General features: G+C 42.8%; 1 protein-coding gene and 1 long non-coding RNA gene across 2 annotated transcripts in view; one reads left to right on the top strand and one right to left on the bottom strand.

The window, feature by feature from the left end:
• Atp6v0e1 (ATPase H+ transporting V0 subunit e1) overlaps positions 1-2,081 on the bottom strand; it is a 34,800-nt gene extending 32,719 nt beyond the window's left edge. Inside the window, exon 1 of the mRNA XM_010622166.3 lies at positions 1,901-2,081. Coding sequence (XP_010620468.1) covers positions 1,901-2,004 — 104 coding nt within the window. The 5' untranslated portion in view covers positions 2,005-2,081. The remainder of the gene's footprint in view (positions 1-1,900) is intronic.
• Positions 2,082-2,172: 91 nt separating this feature from the next.
• Positions 2,173-15,915, top strand: LOC117285375. Its single transcript, XR_004516414.1, has 3 exons — positions 2,173-2,381; positions 2,523-2,584; positions 15,509-15,915. It is a non-coding gene; the product is annotated as an uncharacterized LOC117285375 (long non-coding RNA).
• Positions 15,916-21,029: the final 5,114 nt, after the last annotated feature.

The raw sequence follows: 21,029 nt of genomic DNA, 5'->3' as shown, positions 1-21,029 counted from the left end.
TAAAAGAGAATTAGTACTAACATTTTTATTTTACAATGAGGACATGGAAACACAGAAAAGTTAACTAAATTGTCCAAGGTCACAGAGATCATCTACCTAGAACCAGTGTTTCTCAAAATGTAATCCTGTAACTCCCAGCAGGTACTGTTTCAAGGCCTGCCCAATCCTGCCAAGAACAGGAAATACAAGGACTGTGGTGGAGGCTCTGAATTGGACCCAGATCACATATCACTAGCAGGTCAAATACCAGAATCATTACACTAGGGCTAGAAACTGAATAGACATAGGAGGGGTTTTATTTACCTGGATAATAGGAGCAGCATCAGATCCCAAAGTGAGGAGAGCACAGTCTTTAAGAAAGAAGTGGTGGGGCAGGGGTTGTGATGATTCAGTGGTAGAGTGAGTGGAGCACAAGCCCTTGGTTCCATCCCCAGCACCAAAAAGGGGGGTGGGGTGGTCACTACTGCCAGCACATTAATAAATGCTTTTCTGAGGATGAAGGCCAGAAAAGCAGTAATGAAACCACCAGAGATAAAAACATAACAAAGACACATTTTGTGGTCTAACTTTAGTCTAATTACATTTGGTTAACGAAAATTCTTTCAATAACCTTAAAATTCGGACACTACATCCACTACAATTCTGGTAGCAGTGCACATGTCTAGTTACTTGGGAGGTTGAGGTGGTCAGATTTCTTGAGATCTCTAGTTGGAGACCAACCTGGGCAATATAGTTTTTCTGCTTTTAAAAATAAATCTAAATCTACTAATACAAGCTGGCAATATGACACTATCTATATAGCTGCTCAGGAAAGGGAGACCTGATATTTACAAATGATAGAAATTCATCTACCATTTTTCCTTTTTTAAAATGTGTGGTTTATTTTTAGGCTAACAAGTAAAAAGCAAGTTACTGCAGAGAGCAAATGAGATAATAAAATTTCTTTCTTTAATCAAGGCAACAGAACTTCCCACTCAACAGACACTTGGGGCCTACTTGCACACAAAGTACTGTGAAAGGAGGCACTGTGAAGCTACCAATTAGTTTCAAGGATGAAAAAAGAGTGTCTCTGAAAAACAGTGACATCATCTCAAGTCTCACTGCCTCATGATCTTGAGCTGAGGGGAAAAAAAATGATTAAAAAGCAAGAGGAACCAGAAAGAGGGTGCCCAAGACTCCTTTGAAGATTCTATTTTATTTTTTTTTAAATTCTATTTTATATATTTAAAGTTTACTTCCCCAATAGATAAAGCTCTATTTAAAAAAAATCTGCGGGACAAATCTTTCATAGTCAAACATTCTAAGCATTTGTTACACTCACGAACTAGAAGGGGAGCATCCTCCGAAAAGATATGACGCAGGGGACTCTAAACAATACCTCTTTCGCCTAGTAATTAATCTCACATGAGATCAGGCTCAGATTCCCCAGCTGGCGCCCACTAGATGTGAAGCCTGGGCTCAATGTCGAACAAGCTTGTTCTGTAAGCAACTAGACAGCAGGTGAGGCGGAGAGAGCAACTTTTGTTTTATTTACCTGATCTTTTAAAGTTTCATCCAACAAGACCTCACGGCAAGGCTAAAAGGGCGGAAGTCAGGGAGGAATGAAACCCAACTTCTGGAGTTCGTAAACTCCTTTCCAAGGGCACTCTTCCCACCCAGGGCCATGAGAAAAAAAAAAAAAATCTCTTAAATTCATTTCCAAGGAGGATCCGCCGAAAGGGACCCTACTCACACTTGGGCCGTGAACACTGAAGCTGCTGTGATGACGGGGGGAAACGGGACTTCAAGGAGATAGGTGGTCGGTGCCAGGTGTGCGGGGTCGCCCACTCTCCCGCCCTGGCCAGCCCGGCCCAGCCGGCACTCACCGCGCGTCCCACCCGAGATGGCCTCGCGCACTTACCCCCGGTTGGGACCTTTAGGAATGAACCAGGGCACGACGAAGCCGACGAAGCCCCAGAACACGCTCATCACGATCAAAGGCACCGTGAGGCCGTGATACGCCATGACTGCCCCAGAAGCCGCCAGCCCCTACCCAAAAGCCTCACTTTGGTCCCACCCGGAAGTGTCAACGCCGGGCCACGTGACCAGCGCAGGCAAAGCCCCGCCTCTCACGCCCTCACGTGACCCCTTGCGCGCGCCTGGATCCCGCCCCTCGGGCCCTAGAGTCCCGCCCTCACTTGGCCTGTCTCAGGGCAGCAGTTGCTTGGTTACTACCTTAGGCCAGAGATACGGGTCAACATTTTCTTTCTTTTTTCTTTTTTTTTGTGCGGTACCGGGGATTGAACTCAGGACCTTGTTCTTGCGAGGCAGGCACAGCGCCACTGAGCTAAATCTCTGGCCCAAGCAATGGTTGGAAAGGAACATAAGGCGCTTTAGGCAAAGTATAGTTATTTACAACTTTACTTTTTATGTAACAGACATGCAGAAAGCTTAACATAATAAGTTACTATTCTGAATTCCTGTGTACAGGGCACTGGACAATGAGTTTTTAATACGAGTTGCTTTTTAATTCCTCACTACAGTCTTGCAGTTGAAGAAACTGAGGCCCAGGAATGAGGCTAAGGATCTTGTCGAAAGTCACATGGTAAGTGGTAAGGGCCAGGATTCAACCACTAATGATCTGGGGCTTTTTGTTTTGCTTTTTTTGGGGGGGGGCAATCTTCCTATGTACTGCAGGCTGGCCTTGAACTCACTATGTAGCCCAGGCTGGCCTTGAACCCACAATGATTCTCCTGCCCCAGTCTCCTGTAATCCTAATCCTGAAATTAGAGGCAGGTGCCACCATACCCTAATGATCTGATTTTCAAAGGCAGAGCCTTTACCTAGAATAGCAAAAGCCATTCTAGACAACAGAGGCATGGCAGGGGATATCACAATTCCCAACTTGAAGCTATACTACAAAGCCACTGTGATAAAAACAGCATGACTAAGAAACAGACCCTAGGATCAATGGAATAGATTAGAAGATGCAGAAACACCAGACATTCTCAGCTACCTCATCTTCGACAAAGGAGCCAACCGTCCTCATTGGAGGAAAGACAGCTTCTTGATAAATGGTGGCTGGAAAAACTGGCTTTCAGTGTGCCAAAGATTAAAACTAGATCCCTGTCTTTCACCATGCACTAAATTAAAATCTAAGTGGATTAAAGATCTAAATATCAAAACAGAAACACTAAACTTACTGGAAAATAAATTAGGTAGAACTCTTGAAGACATTGGCATAGGAAAAGACTTTATGAACAAATCCTCAGCAGCATGGGAACTTGCTCAAAGAATCAACAACTGGGATCTCATTGTATTAAAAAGTTGGTTTTTTGTTTTGTTTTGTTTTGTTTTGTTTTTGGTACCAGGATCAAACTCAGGACCTTGCACTTGCAAAGCAGGAGGCAGCACCACTGAGCTAAATTGCTGGCCCCTATTAAAAAGTTTTTGCAGTGCAAGAGAAACTACCAACAGAGCTAAGAGACAACCTACAATTCAGGGAAAATTTTTACCAGCTGCTCCTCAGACAAAGGACTTCTATCTAGAACATACAAAGAACTAAAAAAAAATCAGACTCCCCAAATATAAAGACCTGATTCAAAAATGGGATCTGAAATGAGCAGATATTTCTCAAAGAAGTAAAAACAGCAAATGAATAGATGAAAAAATGTTCAACATCACTGGTCATTTGAGAGATTCAGACAAAGACAAAAACAGCACTGAGATTCCACCTCACCCCAGAAAGAATGGCGGCTATCAAGAAATCAACCAATAACAAGGCTGCTGGAGCTGTAGGGAGAAAGGAACCCTTCTCCATTGTTGGCAGGAGTGCCAACTGGTGCAACCACTGTGGAAATCAATATGGAGATACCTCAAAGAACTAGGATTGGAGGTCCCATTTGATCCAACTATCCCTCAGCTGGGTATCTTTCCAAAAGAAAAGAATCATATCACTGTGATATATGTACACCCATGTTTATAGCAGCACAGTTGTAACAGCTAAAACTTGGAAACAACCCAAATGCCCATCAACTGGAGACTGGATAAAGAAGATGTGGTTATTCTATAAAATGGAGTACTACTCAGCCAAAAAGAATGAGAAACCAGGGCCAGGGATTTAGCTCAGTGGTTCTGTTGCCTGCCTTGCAAGCGCAAGGTCCCGTGTTCAATCCCAGGTACCAAAAAAAAAAAAAAAAAAAAAAAAAAAAAAAAAAAACGACATTTATAGCTAAGTGGATGCACATTGAGGTTGTACTCTTAAGTGAATAAGTAGGACATACTTGAGTAAATACCGAATAGTTTCTCTAGTATGAAAAACTAAAAGTGTAAATGAGGTTCAAATGGCCTACTTGATAGTGTGAAATAGGAAGAAAATGGCTGAAACAAAAAACACCAAATAAAATGGGTTCTTAAACATGGAAAGTTGAACTAATAATCTTCAACATCTATACCAACTTTTCAAACATGGTTCTAAGCCTTTAACTGACCAGTAATGCAGGAAACTAGTTGGTATTCTTTGTGCTCATACTGCTCCCTGAAAATCTTAGCAGAATTGTGTTCCAGTCCAAGTACTGCCTTCTCCAAGACGCATTTCTTCCTCTTTTCTCATCTCTTGGTGCGTGTATCTTGTCCAACTCTACTCCTTGAGAACAACTGCATAACTGATCTTTGTTTCTGAGAGCACATTATACAAAGAGTATACTCAGTAAACAATTGTGCAGCTGAACTATGTCATTAAGAACAGGTGAGATATGCAAGAATCAAATAGAAAAATAATTCACTTACTTTCTTTCCCCTTTCGTATTTATTTAAATTGCAGTAATATACACGTAGCATAAAATTTACCTTCTTAGCCACTTTTAGGCATACAATTAATTGTATTCATAGTATTTTGTAAATAATCTCTATAAGGTTTTCATATCCATTCAACAAAAATGTTGTTTCCCCTCTCCCTCGCCCCTGTTAGCCATCATTCTGCTTTCTATCTTCATGAGTGTTACTACCTTCAGTACCGCCTGTAAATGGAATCATACAACATTTATCCTTTTGTGACTGGCTTATTTCACTTAGCATGATGTCTTCAAGGTTCACCCTTCTTGTGCATGAGGCAGAATTTCCTTCCTATGTAACGGTGAATAGTACTCCACTGTACGTATAGACTACATTTTAAAAAATCCATCGAACCATCCATGGACATTTGGGTTGCTTCTGCTTTTCCGCTATTGTGAATTCTTTCCCATTTCTTTTTTGATTGTTTGTTTTGTATTTTGGTACCAGAGATCAAACTCAGAACCTTGCACTTGTGAGGCACCTGCAGGTGCCACTGAGCTAAATCCCTGGCCCCCATTTCTTAAACAAATGCAAATATTTAGTCTAAAATTGATCTCTGAGGTAGGGTCTAACCTTAGCCTCCCTTTCTAGGCAGCCTCTTTAAGAATCAGACATCGGGGAGACAGGGGACATGGTTCTTTCAGACAGCAATTCTTTCTGAATCTTGTCTATTTCATCCTCTGAGAAACAAGAAAAATCCTTTATTTTAGTATTAGATTTGTGAGCTAATACTGGCCAACAGCTCCCTCTATCAGTCAGTCTGCCAAAAACATTTTATCATACTTTCCAAATGACAACTATGGGTAAGGCCAGGAACTATATGATTCAGCAACCTACTGAATGAACAAATACTTTCTGCCCTCAAGATGCTTAAAGTCTTCAGGAAATAAATGTGACTCTGGGCAGTGTGGTCCGAGGACCCCTGGGGAGCCAGAGTCTCCTAGCAGGACCTTTTGTACAGATGAATCTGAATTTTCTTTCCATGTTTCATCCTAATAACATATTGCCACAGACAATGAAGAACAGAAGTGTTGTGGGAATCCATGGTCTTCTGAGCCAGATATCAAAGAATTTTGCAAAAATATAGCTCAATGTCAGTCTTCCTACTATATCTTTCTTTGTTTTGGAAAAGACTTATTTTCCATAAAATTTTTAGTTGTTTTAAAATGTTTATGATTTATTATTATTTATTTTGTTATGATTTGTGCTGGGGATGGAACCCAGGGTCTCAAGCATGCTAAACATATACTCTGCCCCTGAACTCTTCCCTTAGCCCTACTGCTATTTTTAAATGAATTTAAATAAATATTTCAAAATTCTGTTTTAATGTCTAATATAGCAAATATTGCTATATAAGCCACATAAGTGTAAGTTCCTTGAGTCCTCAGTAATTCTTAAAGGTGCAAGTAGATCTTAGGACCAAAAAGCTTGGAAAGTGCAGAGACCTTTTCTTGAGTGACAGCTTCTGCCAGACACGGGACTAGGTATTTGGAATTACCTGTTTCATTGACTGCTCACAACACCCAATATTATTACATCAATTTTACAAATGAGGAAGAGGCTCATATTTGTAACTTGCCTAAAGGGTAGCTGTTGTAAGTGAACAGAGCTGGCAACTGCATGTCCATCATCAAGGTTCTTGCTCTTCCCATGACTGTCTCCCCTATCTCCAGGAGCAAGGAGTGAGAATACCAACCCCCCCCCAATAAAACAGGTTATATTTACTACTTTGCAAGATGGAAGCCTCTATTGCATTAGGTGTGACCTTTGGAAGATCGTTATAGAACCAGCTGCCCATGGGGCTGGGAGTGTAGCTTACCGATAGTATGTTTGCCTACACAATAACAAAACATCTAGAATGAATTACTCCACTGCTAGAGATAAGTTGGCATGTGATTGATTCAATTGTTTCTCATGGACAAAGAATATTTGATTTTCTATTTGTGCATGTTTATGATGTAACTGTGGTGTTTAGGCAATAAATCAACCTTACATAGCTGTTTAATTAGATATAGGTGACCTATTTTTCTCATGAAGACTTCTTCATACATCTAACTTTTAATTAACATCCAATTGTATACACGCAGACTTTTTGGTACTGGGGATTGAACTCAGGACTTTGCATTTGCGAGGCAGGCGACGGCACTACTGAGCTAGGTCCCTAGGCTTACACAGACCTTTTCTGGAAGGATACAAAAGAAATGAATTAATAACTTCCATCAGAGGGAACTGAGTGATTGAGGGTCAAGGTGACACTATTCTGTGCCATTTATAAGCATTATTGATTGTATTTTACTTTCTTTTGTTTTAGGTAATGGGAATGGAACCCAGAGGCCAATGCATGCTGGCAAGTGCTCTGCCACTGAGCCATGCCACCAGTCCTGGTACTTGTTTAAAAAACACAAATTTTAAATACTAGCGAACTAAGACTCAAGTCATCACAAGTTAGGAAATGCTCAGTCTGTAACATTAGCAGAGGATGGCAATCTTGGTAGGTTTCTGGAAGATTCAATTACTTGCCTACCCAGCTCACATCAAAAGCTGTGTAGCTGAACAGATCATGTCTGAGCGTGATATGAAAGCAGACACTGAGCAGTTATCTGCAGTTTAAAAGTTTGGAGTCTTCCCAAAATAAAACAAAGAGACTCACTCAAGGGAACAGATTTATCTGCAAATCTGATGAAAAGGTCAGTAGGAAACTACTTAACTCATTCCTTCCAGGAAACAAGATCATATCCCAGGGCATGAAACTTGATAGGCAGGCCCACCCACCCAGCATTTTTCAGTCTCCTTCCCCGGAGAAGCCTAAACATATCACTGCTGGCCTTAAACCCTCCTCTGCATTCACTAGCCTAACTGTCTGCACTCCAGAGAGCAAAACTTACTTTTGCTCTTGTGAACAAGTCCATCACTCATATCTTCTAAATGTCAATGGATACAATTTTGTTTAAACATAGCTTTTTTTTGTTTGTTTTTTGTTTTTCTGGTAGAGAAAGCAGTACCTTCACATTAGGCTACATCCCCATTCCTCTTCATTTTTCCAGACAGGTTCTTGCAGAGTCCTAAAACAGGTTGCGGGGGCAGGAATTTAGTGCAGCGGTGCTGCCGCCGCCCTCCAACGCTCAAAGTCCTGAGTTCAATCCCAGGTACAAAAAAAAAAGTTGGTTAAGAATAAAGACAGGGCTGGGGATTTAGCTCAGTGGTTCCGCTGCCTGCCTTGCAGGTGCAAGGACCTGAGTTGGATCCCAGGTACCAAAAAAAGGTGGGGGGGTATTTGGCTCAGTGGTTCCACTGCCTGACTTGCAAGCGCAAGGGCTTGAGTTCGATCCCTGGTACCATAAAGAAACAGACAAACCAAAAAAGAAAAAAAGAAAAAAAAAAAGAATAAAGACAAAACTAGCTTGGGTTTGGTGGCACAGGCCTGTAATTCCAACATGCGGGAGGCTGAGGCAGGATTGCGACAAGTTTGAGGACAGCCTGGCCTACATAGTGAATTCAAAGCCAGCCTGAACTACATAGGTCCTGTTTCAAAAAACCAAAAAAGAATAAAGACAGTACTGAAATTAGAAAAAATATGAACTACAGAATTTACTGGCTGACCTATTACAATAATCATTAGACATACAGCTCAGGATACTGATTACACAGTATCATGTGTATGTGTCATGTGGTAGGCTACCATCTAGTTTATAAGGTATATATATTTTACGTATACCTTGATCTAGTTTTCCAAATTTATATGGTTCTGAGAAGTATACAGTCAGCTGGGCATAGTGGCACAGCCTATAATTGCAGCACTCTGGGAGACTGAGTTCAATGGTAGAGCACTTGCCTAGATGTGTGAGGCCCTGGATTCAATCCACAGCACTGAAAACATAAGAAAAAATACTACTGGGTGCACTTTAATCAAGCATTTTTCACAGGGGCACGGAAAATTTTAGATGTGACCTTGGAGCTAAATCAAGAATGAAGTTAGACCTGGAGTCTAAAACAGATGCCAGTGGAGGGCAGGCGGGTTAAGGAAACAAATAAAACAGCCAATCCCTGAGCTCCACTGCCCGATGCAATGCAGGAACTGGGCCCCGTGCAGCCAGGTATTCTCCATGGAGTCTCACTCATCTTAAATGTTGGAAATTAGTAAAAGCTGTAAAAAATATAAAAATAAACCATCTAAGTTAAATCTCGTCTAGAGGATGCTAGTTTTGTGAGTTAGCTCCAGAATTTTAGTTACCTAGGAGATGGGAGGACAAAGCAGCAGCAGGAATTTTGTGAGGCTTGAGTGTTTTAATTCACGTCATGACTAGGAACTCTGTGATGTTTTGAGTGTGGCAATTCATGTCACAACTGCTGAGTGGGGCAAACTTCTGCTTTAGGGACCAGAGCCATGCCTTTCTCCTCCACTGGTATGACAGTTCAGGCAAGGGCAGGGCTGTCTTAACCCTACCAATGCTCTTCTGCTGGCCCACAGATTAAATACATGCAAGACTAGCAGGGAAGAATTGATAAGATGGGCTTTACTTATAAAGTGATGTAAATACCATTTGGAGCTGGGAAATAGCTCCAATTTTATTCATGAAATTATTAATCAAAATTGCAGAAGTAAGTCGGGTGTGGTGGCGAATGCCTGTAATCCCAGCACTCGGGAGGCTGAAGCAGGAGGATTGCTGTGAGTTCGAGACCAGCCTGGGCTACATAGTGAGTTCCAGGTCAGTCTCAACTACACAGTGAGACCCTGTCTCAAAAAACAAAAAACAAACAAAAAATTGCAGAAGTACATTTACAGAGCCATATATCAATAACAAAACAGGAAGGCAATGAAACATTGCAGAGATATTTTGAAAAGTCCCAGTGAGGCACAGGCTAGGCTAGACATCTCTGGTTAAATCATGAGCACAGGACAGGCTATATTCACTCCTACATTTTCTCAATGAGCTCTTCCTTGTATTTGCCTTTCTCTTTTCCAACCTATCGAGACTTGGCTTTGCGTTCAAGAATTTTTTTCTGTCTTTGTCCAGTTTTAGCCTGGTGATAACTACCTGTTAGGAAAACCAACAGATCTTTAAGTATGAAGAACTTATAATCACCACCATCCCTAGCTGGGCATGTAATCCCAACACTTGAAAAACTGACACAAGAGAACTGCCATAAGTTCAAGCCAGCCTGAACTACATAGGAAGACCCTGTCTCAAAAAACCAATTGACTGACTAACCAAACAATCACCAACATCCTGAAGACCAGAGCTTCCCCTGAAAATAAACATCACTGAGGTTCCTTTTTATACAATTTATTTATGCATTTATTTTTCGAGACAGGGTCTCACTATATAGTTCAGACTGGCCTTAAACTCACTATGTAGCCCAGGGTGGCCTTAAACTGGCAACGATCCTCCTGCCTCAGCTTCTGAGGGCTGAGATTACAAGCATGTGCCACCATGTCCGGCTCCTTTTTATACTAGCCAGCCTCCCACCCCTCTAATTCTTGGGGATTCAGCTGACCATTTAGATAGTGATATGTCCATTTGGGTTAAGCAAATTTGTTCATTGCTCCTTGGCTGGCAAGATGCACTACTTTAAAAAAATATCTACATGCTCACCCAGCTACTGGGGAATACAGAGATTAGAAAGCCAAGACCCTGACAGTTCTGCCTTTATGATCTGGAACTCAGTAAAAAGACAGATCCTACAATACAATATAAAACAAGAGTGCAAAAGCAGAACAGCATGTCCTACTAGATGGGCATGAAGGTCCAAGATATTCCCCTTCTCCCACTGTGGAGTGGGATGCTCAGATACCTGGAGCCCTCTTGCCACTAGCTTCAAGATATCACCAGGATGGCAAAACAGATAATCAATCAAGCCTGCCTGCTAAGCTCTTACCTTGGCCACCTGTGCAGATGGTACCAATGTGCCAATAACTCTACACCATTTAAATGGCTGCTGCCACCACTCAGGGACCATACCTTGCTTGGGTGAATGCCCACATGGACAGTGGTGCCTGTGCCTTCTCACACTGCACTCGCTCGATGTAGATGATGTATTTCTTTCTCTACACCTGAACGACCTTGCTAATTTTTAGTGTCCTCGAACCACCTAAGAGCAAGTATAAAACAGAACCCCATTCTTAATGTTTGAAGGTCACAACGAGGAAGCTAATTATCCTCATGTAAGCTATGTACATAACCTTTTGTACAAAAACAAATTAAGTCTTGGCAGTCAAAACCAGTAGTATTTGTGGTATAAACTTACTTTGTGCTATGCCAGGTACTGCAAGTTGGCTAGAAAATTTTCATCTGATTTTTTTTTTGGTTCCAGAGATCAAACTCAGGACCCTAACTTGTAAGGCAGGTGTGGTGCCACTGAGGTAAATCCACAGCCCCTTCACCTGAATTTATTTTTTCTTTCACCCGAAGAATAACAACCAAAAAAACCTCTCTGGACTAGGATGGTCACCACAGAACTAATCCTAATAATTAAAAAGGAAAACACCTCTCAAGATCTAAATATAGAAAAATAGTTAAAGACAATAAAAAAGAAATATTTTATTGACTAGGGAAATGATCCAGATATGAGCTTTAGAGAGAAAAAAGGAATATATGTGTGTATATATACACCCTGAGATTCATATATATAACATTTAATGCAGTGGATGAATAGTAATCTCAGCAGGAAGTAGGATTACAGGTGATTATTGCTTTAAATTTAAATTCTTCTAAATTTCAAGATTTCCACAATCCAAATAAATTTCATGTGCTGTTTCCATATTAAAGGTCTACTCTAGGGCTGGGGATTTAGCTCAGTGGTGCTGCTGCCTGTCTCGCAAGCAAAAGGTTCTAAGTTCAAGCCGCAGTACAAAAAGAAAAAGGAGGAGGAGGAAGAGGAGGGGGGAGAGGGAGGGAGAGGGGGAGGAGGAGGAGGAGGAAGAAACAAAAATAAAAACAAACCAAAGTAGGACAGAATAGCAGTGCATACCTATAATTCTAGCTACTTGGGAGGCTGAGGCAGGAGGATCACAAGTTCAAGGTCAGCCTGAGCAATTTAGAAATCTGTCTCAAAATAGAAAAAATAAGAAAATAGTTCTTGGGCTAGAGGTATAACTCAATGGTACAGCATATGTTTTATGCACTAGGCCCTGGGTTCAATCTCTATAACTACAAAAAACAACAACAAACACACACACACACACACACACACACACACACACACACACAAAACAAAAACAAGATTATGGTTTTCCTGAAGGTCTATTACACAGTATATACATATAAGTGATACTGATTAATAAACATAGAAGAAATACAATATAGAAATAACTAGAGCTAAATATTCCTAAATAACCTATCTAGACTGTTCAGCTTTTTCTCCAAGGTGATTTTCAGGTTGAAAAGAGGACAGCCATGGCTCATTGAAAAATCCACACAGGTCCATATAAACACAGACCATCAGGATACACTAGGCTGACTACCGCCCCCTGCGCCCCAGGTATGAAACACAGAAGGACAGATTTAAAGGGAAGATCATTTCAAGTTTGGACCATGCTGAATTTGAGGCGTCTGGTAACACAGTAGCAGGGAATCTGACAAACCCCTGGAAGGCTGTGAGGGCCAGACATGGGAGCCTCACAAAGACACAATTCAAAGCCTTAATTTACTCAGGAGGCTTGTGATAAGTCAGAAAACAAAAAGGTGAGCCACATCAACATTCTGGAAGAGCTTAAAAGAGACTAGAGAAGCCAGAAAGAAAAGGAAGCCACAGGCATATGTGTTACAGTAGCCAAAAGAATGTCAAATGCTGTGAACTGTCAAGTCCAGGGCAGATAAAATATTCGATAGATGTGGAAAGGTGACTAGAGCACATCCGGTGGAGAGGGTGGTGTGGATGGTGCTCACAGGAAGGCAATGAGTGTGGACAGTGTTCAAAGGAGGCGATGAATGCACCGTGTAAGAAGGTGAAGTGGGTGAAGACAGAGCCAGCTGCAATTTTCTCTGTAAAGGAGGAGGAAGCTCCAACTTCTTCAAGAGGTAAGTGCAGTTCAGAAGATACCAAGAGAAAGCCAAGTGTGGAAGAGTTATGACCAGCCCTGCCACTCAGGAGGAAGGGAAAAGATCACTTGAGTCCAGGAGTTTGAGAACACCCTAGTAATGTCTGGAGACTTTGTCTTAAAAACAAAATGAAACAAGTCTTCCCTGCCACAAAATAAAACAAAACAAAGTGATCCCAAGAGAGAAGAGGCAAGTTTTTGTTACTGTTTTCTTTTGTGGTACGAGGTTTGAACTCAGGGCCTTGGCAAGCACTCTACCACTTAGCTATCTCAGACCTTTTTTATTTTTATTTTTTGAGACAGGGTCCTGTTTAGTTGCCCAGGCTAGCCTCAATGTGCAAACCTCTTGCATTGGCCTCCTCAATACTGGAATTACAAACTGGCACCACGATACCTGCCAGAAAAGGCAGTTTTAACAAACAGTTGAGAGTATTTTATTCTCCTAGTGGAGAAAAATGGTCTTAGAAATCCAGAGACCTGAATTCCTAGCTGCAGCACTCATTTGCTGTATCATTTAACCTGAGTGTAAGGAAACACAACTTATACCTCAGAGGCATTCAAAAACAAGCCTATCTGCCCTACTCCTCCTTTACCTCACCATCCACACTTAGTATTTTTCCCATCCATTTAACAAGTTATTGACTGAACACCCTGCCATGTGCCAGGCTCAGGTAGCAAACAAGACAAACTCTTTGGCCTCTTGGAGCTTAGCCTACTGAGTACAGAAGTAGGCAGTTAATAAGTAATTACGGTAATAGCTACCTGAGTATTTTATGTATTGAATTATAATCAAAATATTTTTCTTTTTTAAGTGACTATGGATTATGTTCATGGCTACAAAGGGAAAGAAGGATGTAATAGTATAATATATATTAAAGTGTAAGGGAAGGCTTTTCTGAGGAACTGACATAAAAAAAATGAGGACTCCTGGGCTAGGGATTTAGCTCAGTGGTTCTGCCTCTTGCCATGCAAGTACAAGATCCTGAGTTCGATCCCTGGTACAAAACAAACAAAACAACAACAACAACAAAAAGGGGACTCCAGCATGTTGGTAGTTGCCTATAATCCCAGCATTTTGGGAAGCTGAGGCAGGAGGATTACAAGTTTGAGCCTAGCTTGGGCAACTTAGCAACTCTGAGAGACCCTGTCTCAAAATAAAAAACACAAAAGGCTTGGGGATGTAGCTCAATGAGAAGGCTCTGGATTCAATTCCTAGGCACTGGGGTGTGGTGGGAGAAGTTAGCCAGGCAAAGAGGAGAGAGACACTCCAGGTAGAGAGAGAAAAGATCAAGGGCCACAGGGCTGGAGATTTAGCTCAGTAGTTCCAGCACCTGCTTTGCAAACGCAAGGACCCGAGTTCGATCACCGGTACCAAAAAAAAAAAAAAAAAAAAAAAAAAAAAAAACCAGGAAAAAAAAAAAAAAAAAAAAAAAAAAAAAAAAAAAAAACGCTAGGGAAAGTTGTTAAGGATAACTTAAAGGTTTATGGCATTTGTAACTGGGAAGGTGTATCACTCACTGAATTGTGGAAGATGGGAGAAGAATCAGATTTTTGGAAGTACTGGGGGTGTTAGTATCAAGAGAGTTCTTGGCTAAGAAGCTTTAGCTGTCTACAAGATATCCAGAGATGTTGAGCAGGTAGGCAGATGTGTAGATCTGGGCTGAGAAGTGAAATAAGGGAATCAGGTTCTCAGTTGATACCTACTGAATGAATGAAAAAATTACTGACTAAATGGCTGTGGACAGTGAGTTAAAAAAGGATCAGGGAAATGTGCCCTTTTTGAATGCCTCTCAAGTATGAGTTGTATTACCTGATAAAAGAAGGATGCACAGAGCGGACATTTAAAGTTTGGAAAATAGAATACTAATGCTACCTATTAGTATAGGTATATACTTAGGTAGAAAATATAGGGCAAAAGAGATGCAAGACTAGGCCCAGACCCCAACGATCTGTAAGAGACAGGGATCAGGGAGAGAAGACATAGCTAGTCTGATAAGATGAAAGCATACTGTGAGCTTGAGGTATCAAAAGAGCCACAGAGGCCATCTCAACTTAGTGGGTACCACTTATGTCAAATGCTGCTGAAAAAGTCAAGTATGACAAGACCAAAATGTGTCCTCTGGATTTAGACACAAAGAGGTTACTGGGGACCTCAGCCAAAAGTAGTTTTTATAAAGAAGTAGGGATAGAGATGAGACTGGAAGGTACCTAAGAGTGTGAAATATAGACAACTCTTTTTTTGTGAGACAGGATCTCATTATATAGTTCAGGCTAAATTTGAACACACTATGTACCCCAGGCTGGCCTCGAACTTGTGGTGATCCTCCTGCCTTAGCTTCCTGAGTGCTAGGATTACAGGCATGTGCCGCTGTGCCCAGGTAGACAACTCTTGAGGAGCTTGACTCGGAAATGGGGAAAGAGTAGGAGCTGGATGGATATGCAGGGCTGGAAAAGAATCTGAATTTTTCAGTTCTCTTGCAAACTGAAGAATCTGACTTCACTGAGCTTGCATTTCTCCCAGGTTGCAATGGGTTGAACATGTATAACTGTTTCCTTTAAATGAGGCCTGAGCTTTCCAGACTGAAACTTTCTTATCAGTCCACTTTTCTTCATTTGTTTGCCTACCCACTATACGCACTTGCAATTCTCTCATTCTAGAACGTCTAACAGGAAGGATCCAGGAGAGAAGAGACTGTAACTACCGATCACATATGTGAACTGCACCTCTCACTTCTGTCACATTCTCAGCCTTACTTATCCTCAGTATAACCCTCAACCTTTGAAGAAGCCAGTGTCTCTGAGGATACACCGAACCCCTTCATATTATCTCCTTTCATTTTCTAAAACAATTTGCCTAAGGGGGCATTTGGCAATATCTGGAAATATTTTTGCTTGTCCAAGTGGCAAAAGGGGGAGAAGTACTACTGGTATCTGGTGTTGGAGAAGCCAGGGTTGCTGCTAAGCAGTCTACAATGCACAGGGCAGTTGGCCCTGCCCATAATTACCACGTTCAAAATCTCAACAGTACTGAGGCTGAGAATCCCTACTTTAAACTTTTTTTTTTCCTCATTGAGTTTATCAGTACATTTTAAGTATACAGTACAGTTACGTTCATTATTGTGATCCTGTACTTTTACATGACAGGTCTTGCTTCTCATTTTTTCCCCTTGTCCTGCCCTCCCTTCACCCCCTCCTCCCCTCCCCATTTACAAACATTTTATTTCAATTTTTTCAGTTTCTCATATTTTTTTTTCTTTCCCTTATTACCTTTCCCCTACCCTTCCCACTTTCCCTACACCTTTAGCCCTTTTCTTCCTATTTCTCTGCTTTAAACTTTTAATGAGCTGCACGGGAACAAGGTTTTTATCAAACTTGCTCTCTGCTAGTATCTAGACTAATGTTTGCTAAGTGTTCAATAAATATTCCTTCCACTGAGGAATCTAGCCCGTTATTTCTTTCACTTCCAACATCATCCCCCCCTCCATAAATCCTAAGCTCCAGTCACAGAGAACAGAAGAGTTATACTTTCATACATGGGCTACAGAGGTTCATAATTTTGCACCTCTGCCCTGCTGTTGCGTCTCCGTTTTTCCCGCCAAATCTAGTAACATGACCAGCTCCCACAAGACCCTGTCCATCAAACCCACTGAACTCATCCTACTCTCACAGAAGCCTTTTCCCCTTAGATTGGTTCAAAGAGCCCCCCCCACAGCAATACCTAGCAAATTAAACACTACGGGACAAATTTTTTAAATGTTTGTAAAGGAGGAGGGGGGGTGAAGGGAGGGCAGGGACAAGGGGAAAAAATGAGAACCAAGATCTGTCATGTAAAGGTACAAGATTCCAATAATGAATGTAACTGTACTGTATACCTAAAATGTACCAATAAACTCAATGAGGGAAAAAAACCAAAACAACAGATTGTGTGTGTGTGTGTGTGAGCGCGCGCGTGCTTAGTTGTTTTTATTTACTATTACTAAAGACCTGCGCTCACTTTCTAGTGGCTCTGGGATCCATCTCTGGTATAGCACATCTACAGAGTTAAAAGACTTGCTAGAGTCTTTAGGATCTGAGGGTCCTGACTCCTCCGGGTCCAAGCACAAAGGATGTTTTCATGCAAAGGAAGTGGCCATACGTCACACAACTGGGTCACTAGAACCTGAGGAAGACGGGGGATGTACCTGGCCCTCACCGCCCCTGCGGACGGGCATGGAGCGGAAGTTGTATTTCTGTCGCAGTTCCTTGGAAAGACGGGACGACGTGATCTTTCGGCGCACGTGCGAGGGGGCAATGAAGTGGGGTTTGCGTTTTTTGCTGAGGTCGGAGGACGAGAAGGGGGGTTAAACTTCATGGTTACAGTCTGCAAAGAGCGGGGAAGGAGGCGCTCAGTGGTATGGAGAGGCCTCTTCTTCATATAAAGCACTTTCCCCATCCCTGCGCAAGTGCTCTAAGGGGAGATCAGATCTCGGAGGATGCTTGGGGGAAGTACAGGGGCGTGTGAGGGATGTGGATGGTGAACGAAGTCAGACTGGCGGAGGAGGCGGGTATGGTGGGACGAGAACAGCACTGGGCCTCGACGCTGACTGACAGAGTGCCTGGGCTACAGGGTGTATTGTTGGGGGTCGCTCAGAGAGAGGCGAGTGTCCCCAAGACCCAAAGAGAGAAGGGCACTACGAGGCGATAAGCTTCACACTCCAGATAAATACCGAGTTTCACTCACTTCCCAGCCGGGTGCGCGCCTAGGCGGAAATGACATTTCCTTGTGCCGCAAGCGCAGAAAGATACCAGGGCCCCCTTTCCTGCTGGAGAAAAGCAGAGTGGCGCCCCCTGCGGCCTGGGGTGGGATCGCAGTGCCTCGTTCCACCCTTGTAGGTAGCCTAACGTGTCCGTTTCCAAATCGCTGTCATCCTTAGCTTTCTGAGTGTGGGGATTACAGGGGTGCATCACCATGCTCGGCTTGATGCTCATTTATAGGCACCCTGTCAGTTGTCTCTCACCTATCCAAAAGTCTTTCTTTGCCCTTGTTGCCTTCCACAAAGGAGACTGCAGAGGTCATCTGGATATTTACTGTGCAGTTGTACTCAAAATCGGTTCCAGAACCACCCTACAGATACCAAATTCCATAGGTGTTCAAGTCCCTTACATAAAATGGCATAGTATTTGAATATGACGTAGAAACACCATCCCATATACTTCGTCATCTCTAGGTGACATACTAACACCCACTACAAAGTAAATGCCATGTAAATAGTCGTTATACCGTATCACTTAGTGATAATGACAGGAAAAATAAGTCAGTACAGAAACATTTTTCCCTCTGAACATTTTCCATCTCTGAAAATGTAGAACCTGTCCATACCGAGGACCAATGCTCCCTCTAACTGCCACCTGTAGACTTATTTCTTCAAAATCACCAAGAAGTCTGTTCAAAATGCGAATGTTCATACCCTATCAAAATCCTACAAACAAAACAGTGGTAGATAGGGGTCAAATCTGAGTTTTTATTTACTTGTTCATTTAATTTTTTGGTGGTGGAGATTGAACCTGGAACTCCATGCACATTAAGCACGGACTGTACCACTGAGCTGCCCCCAGGTAATGACTTTAAATTTAAAGCAACCACCCTCTCCTCTTCCAGACTTTGAGGTGCACCACTGTTGAAGGATCATTGTTAACCAAACATCTGGCTTCGCAAAACTCACGCCCTTGCTACTTTGTTTAGCCCTGTTCAATAGAGCTAGGGTTTCAGAGTCAGAGCTCTATTCAAGTGCCTTTTCTAATCATTACTGGACCCCGGGAGACAGCCTTCATGTTTCAGCCTCATCATCTCATGAGGATGGTTTTAGTAGGCAACTCATAGGGTTGTTACAGAGATTAAATGAGTTAGTCCATTTAGAGTGTCTACAACAGTGCCTGGCACATAGCTTTGAATTCCAGTCAGGTTTTTCCTAATAAAAGGGAATTTGTGGGGGGGCTTGCTCCAGGATAGTCCTAAGGTCAGAACTCATGTTTATCTGAGGGCTCATATTCCAACTTTTATCACTAATCCTGATTGTTAAGTGTTAGCTTTCTGTATTTAATACAAACCCAGAACGTGTCACTCTGGCCAGAGTGCAAGGTGTGCTACCACTACCATTTAAAATTTTTAAATATTTTTAGGGGGAACGGACACAACACTTGCATTCAATTAAGAGAAATATTTTTACAGTCCAGAGGTCTTTTTGGTCCCCCACCCCCTGTATTAGGGATTGAACCCAGGGCCTTTGTATTGAGCTACACCTCCAGCCTCTTTACTTATTTTATATTTTGAAACACGTCTCTCTAGCTGGACATGGTGATTTATACCTTTAATCCCAAGCACAGGAGGTTGAGGAGAAGGCTCACCGTGAGTTCGAGGCCAGTCTGGACTACCTACGGAGACCCATTGTCAGTCGAAGTCACTAAATTGCCCAGGATGGGGTCGAGCTTGCAGTCTTCTGCCTCAGCCTCCCAGAGTACTGGGATTACAGGTGCCACCAAGCTGAGTTTAGGGATTTTTTTTTTTTTCACCTGTTTGGCCATGAATTCACAGGGAATAGGTTCTAGCAGCTCGGGCTCCTTCCCACTGGTTCTCACAAAGTGTGCATCCCTGGGCCAACCAGGCTAGCTTCGTTCTTTTTCTGATCTCTACCTTTCGGGCTGTGTTGTTTCTTTTTTACCAATTACTTTTCTGGGTCTCAATGGCCATCGCCCCGCCCCTCTCAAGGCCCGCCCACGTCCCTGCGTCACGCCCACTCGGGTCTTCAGCCCAGCCCCGCAACGGGCCAGTTCTAAGGCCCAGCTGCCCGCCCACTGGAGGATCGCAGGAGGCTGGCGCCACCCCAGTGCTCCTCACAGGGAGTCACCCTGCTGGTCCCGGCGGCGCAACGTGGGAGACACCCACAGCCGGAGGCGCCCCCTTCCTAGGCTCAGAGGGAAGGGAAAGGCTTTGAGCTTCCTCGGTTCTCGCGTTAGGGACCCAAGGGCTCATTCTTTGAAGGTTCAAAAGCCTTCATTCATTCCTTATCTCTAGTCTTCCGGTTCAGCCATTCACTCCAAGTCTGTTGAGCTCCTACGTTGTGTCGGATGCCAGACAAGGAGTTAGCAGTGATCCGTTCACAGATGGGGACCCCAAAATTCAAAAAGGAAGATGTCTCTTCCGAAGTCAATAGCCACTTTCAGGCGGATTCTGGACACTCTCCTTCGGGCTTACTAGCGCCCCCTGACGGGTGATGGTGAAATTGCTAAACACCCGTATTTATCAGTACTTGGCAAGCTGGGCAACTCCGTTGGTCTTATTTTAGGTTTTATCTCAGAACTTCTGAGTCAGTGTTGGAGGAAGGCCGCACCTGGGCTGTTTGCAGAAGCTCGAGGGGCAGAGTATATGGTGTTAAAGTGGTGGAGGGGACAGTAACTGCGAAGTCATCCGTGTGTGTGCCCAGGTTGCAAGGGCTCAGCGATCATGAGAAAAGGAGTCAATTTTCATCCGCAGCTCGGGAGCAGGTGCTAACAAGACCAGGTGCACAGTGCACAGAGCAGTCGGAGGTCTTCGTTCCCAGAACAGCCCTCATGGACCGACCCAGCCCTACCCAGGTTCACTCACTCACTTACTGCTCCTCTGTCCATTCATCTCGACGCATACCTCATGTCCCTCGTGCACAGGGACTGCTATAGAAGTCCCACGCCTAACAGAGCAAATACCTACTGCATAGTTTTATATCCCCAAGGCAGTGGTGGGGAATTATGTGAGACTTAGTGTCAGCCCGGCTTGGGCTGTGGATCTCCGCTTGGGTAAGATATTTAGGCTTGCGATCCTTCACTTTCCCCATTTGAGAAATGGGAATCATGATAATACCTCATCAGTTTGGCGTCAGGATTAAATGGACCCTTAGCACAATGATTGGCACACAATAAAAACTTAATAATTGAGAGGAATTATCTGTTGAATGGATGAATAAGGATGATTAATCTTAATAGGCTGTGGATTTCCCGTCGGACCTTGTGCTCATGGGTTTACAAACATTAGCTCATTTCAGCTGGTAAAAGGTCCTGTGAATTGCTTCTTTCACAGAAGGTGAGAAAATTAAGGCTTGGAGTGAGAGGGAGCCAAGGATGAACATGCCTATGGTTATTATATATATATATATTTTTTTTTTTTTTA

The sequence above is a fragment of the Fukomys damarensis genome, unplaced genomic scaffold (assembly GCF_012274545.1).
Source record: "Fukomys damarensis isolate Sample0158 unplaced genomic scaffold, DMR_v1.0_HiC HiC_scaffold_9, whole genome shotgun sequence".
Lineage (NCBI taxonomy): Eukaryota > Metazoa > Chordata > Mammalia > Rodentia > Bathyergidae > Fukomys > Fukomys damarensis.
This window is presented reverse-complemented; position numbering and strand designations above follow the sequence as displayed.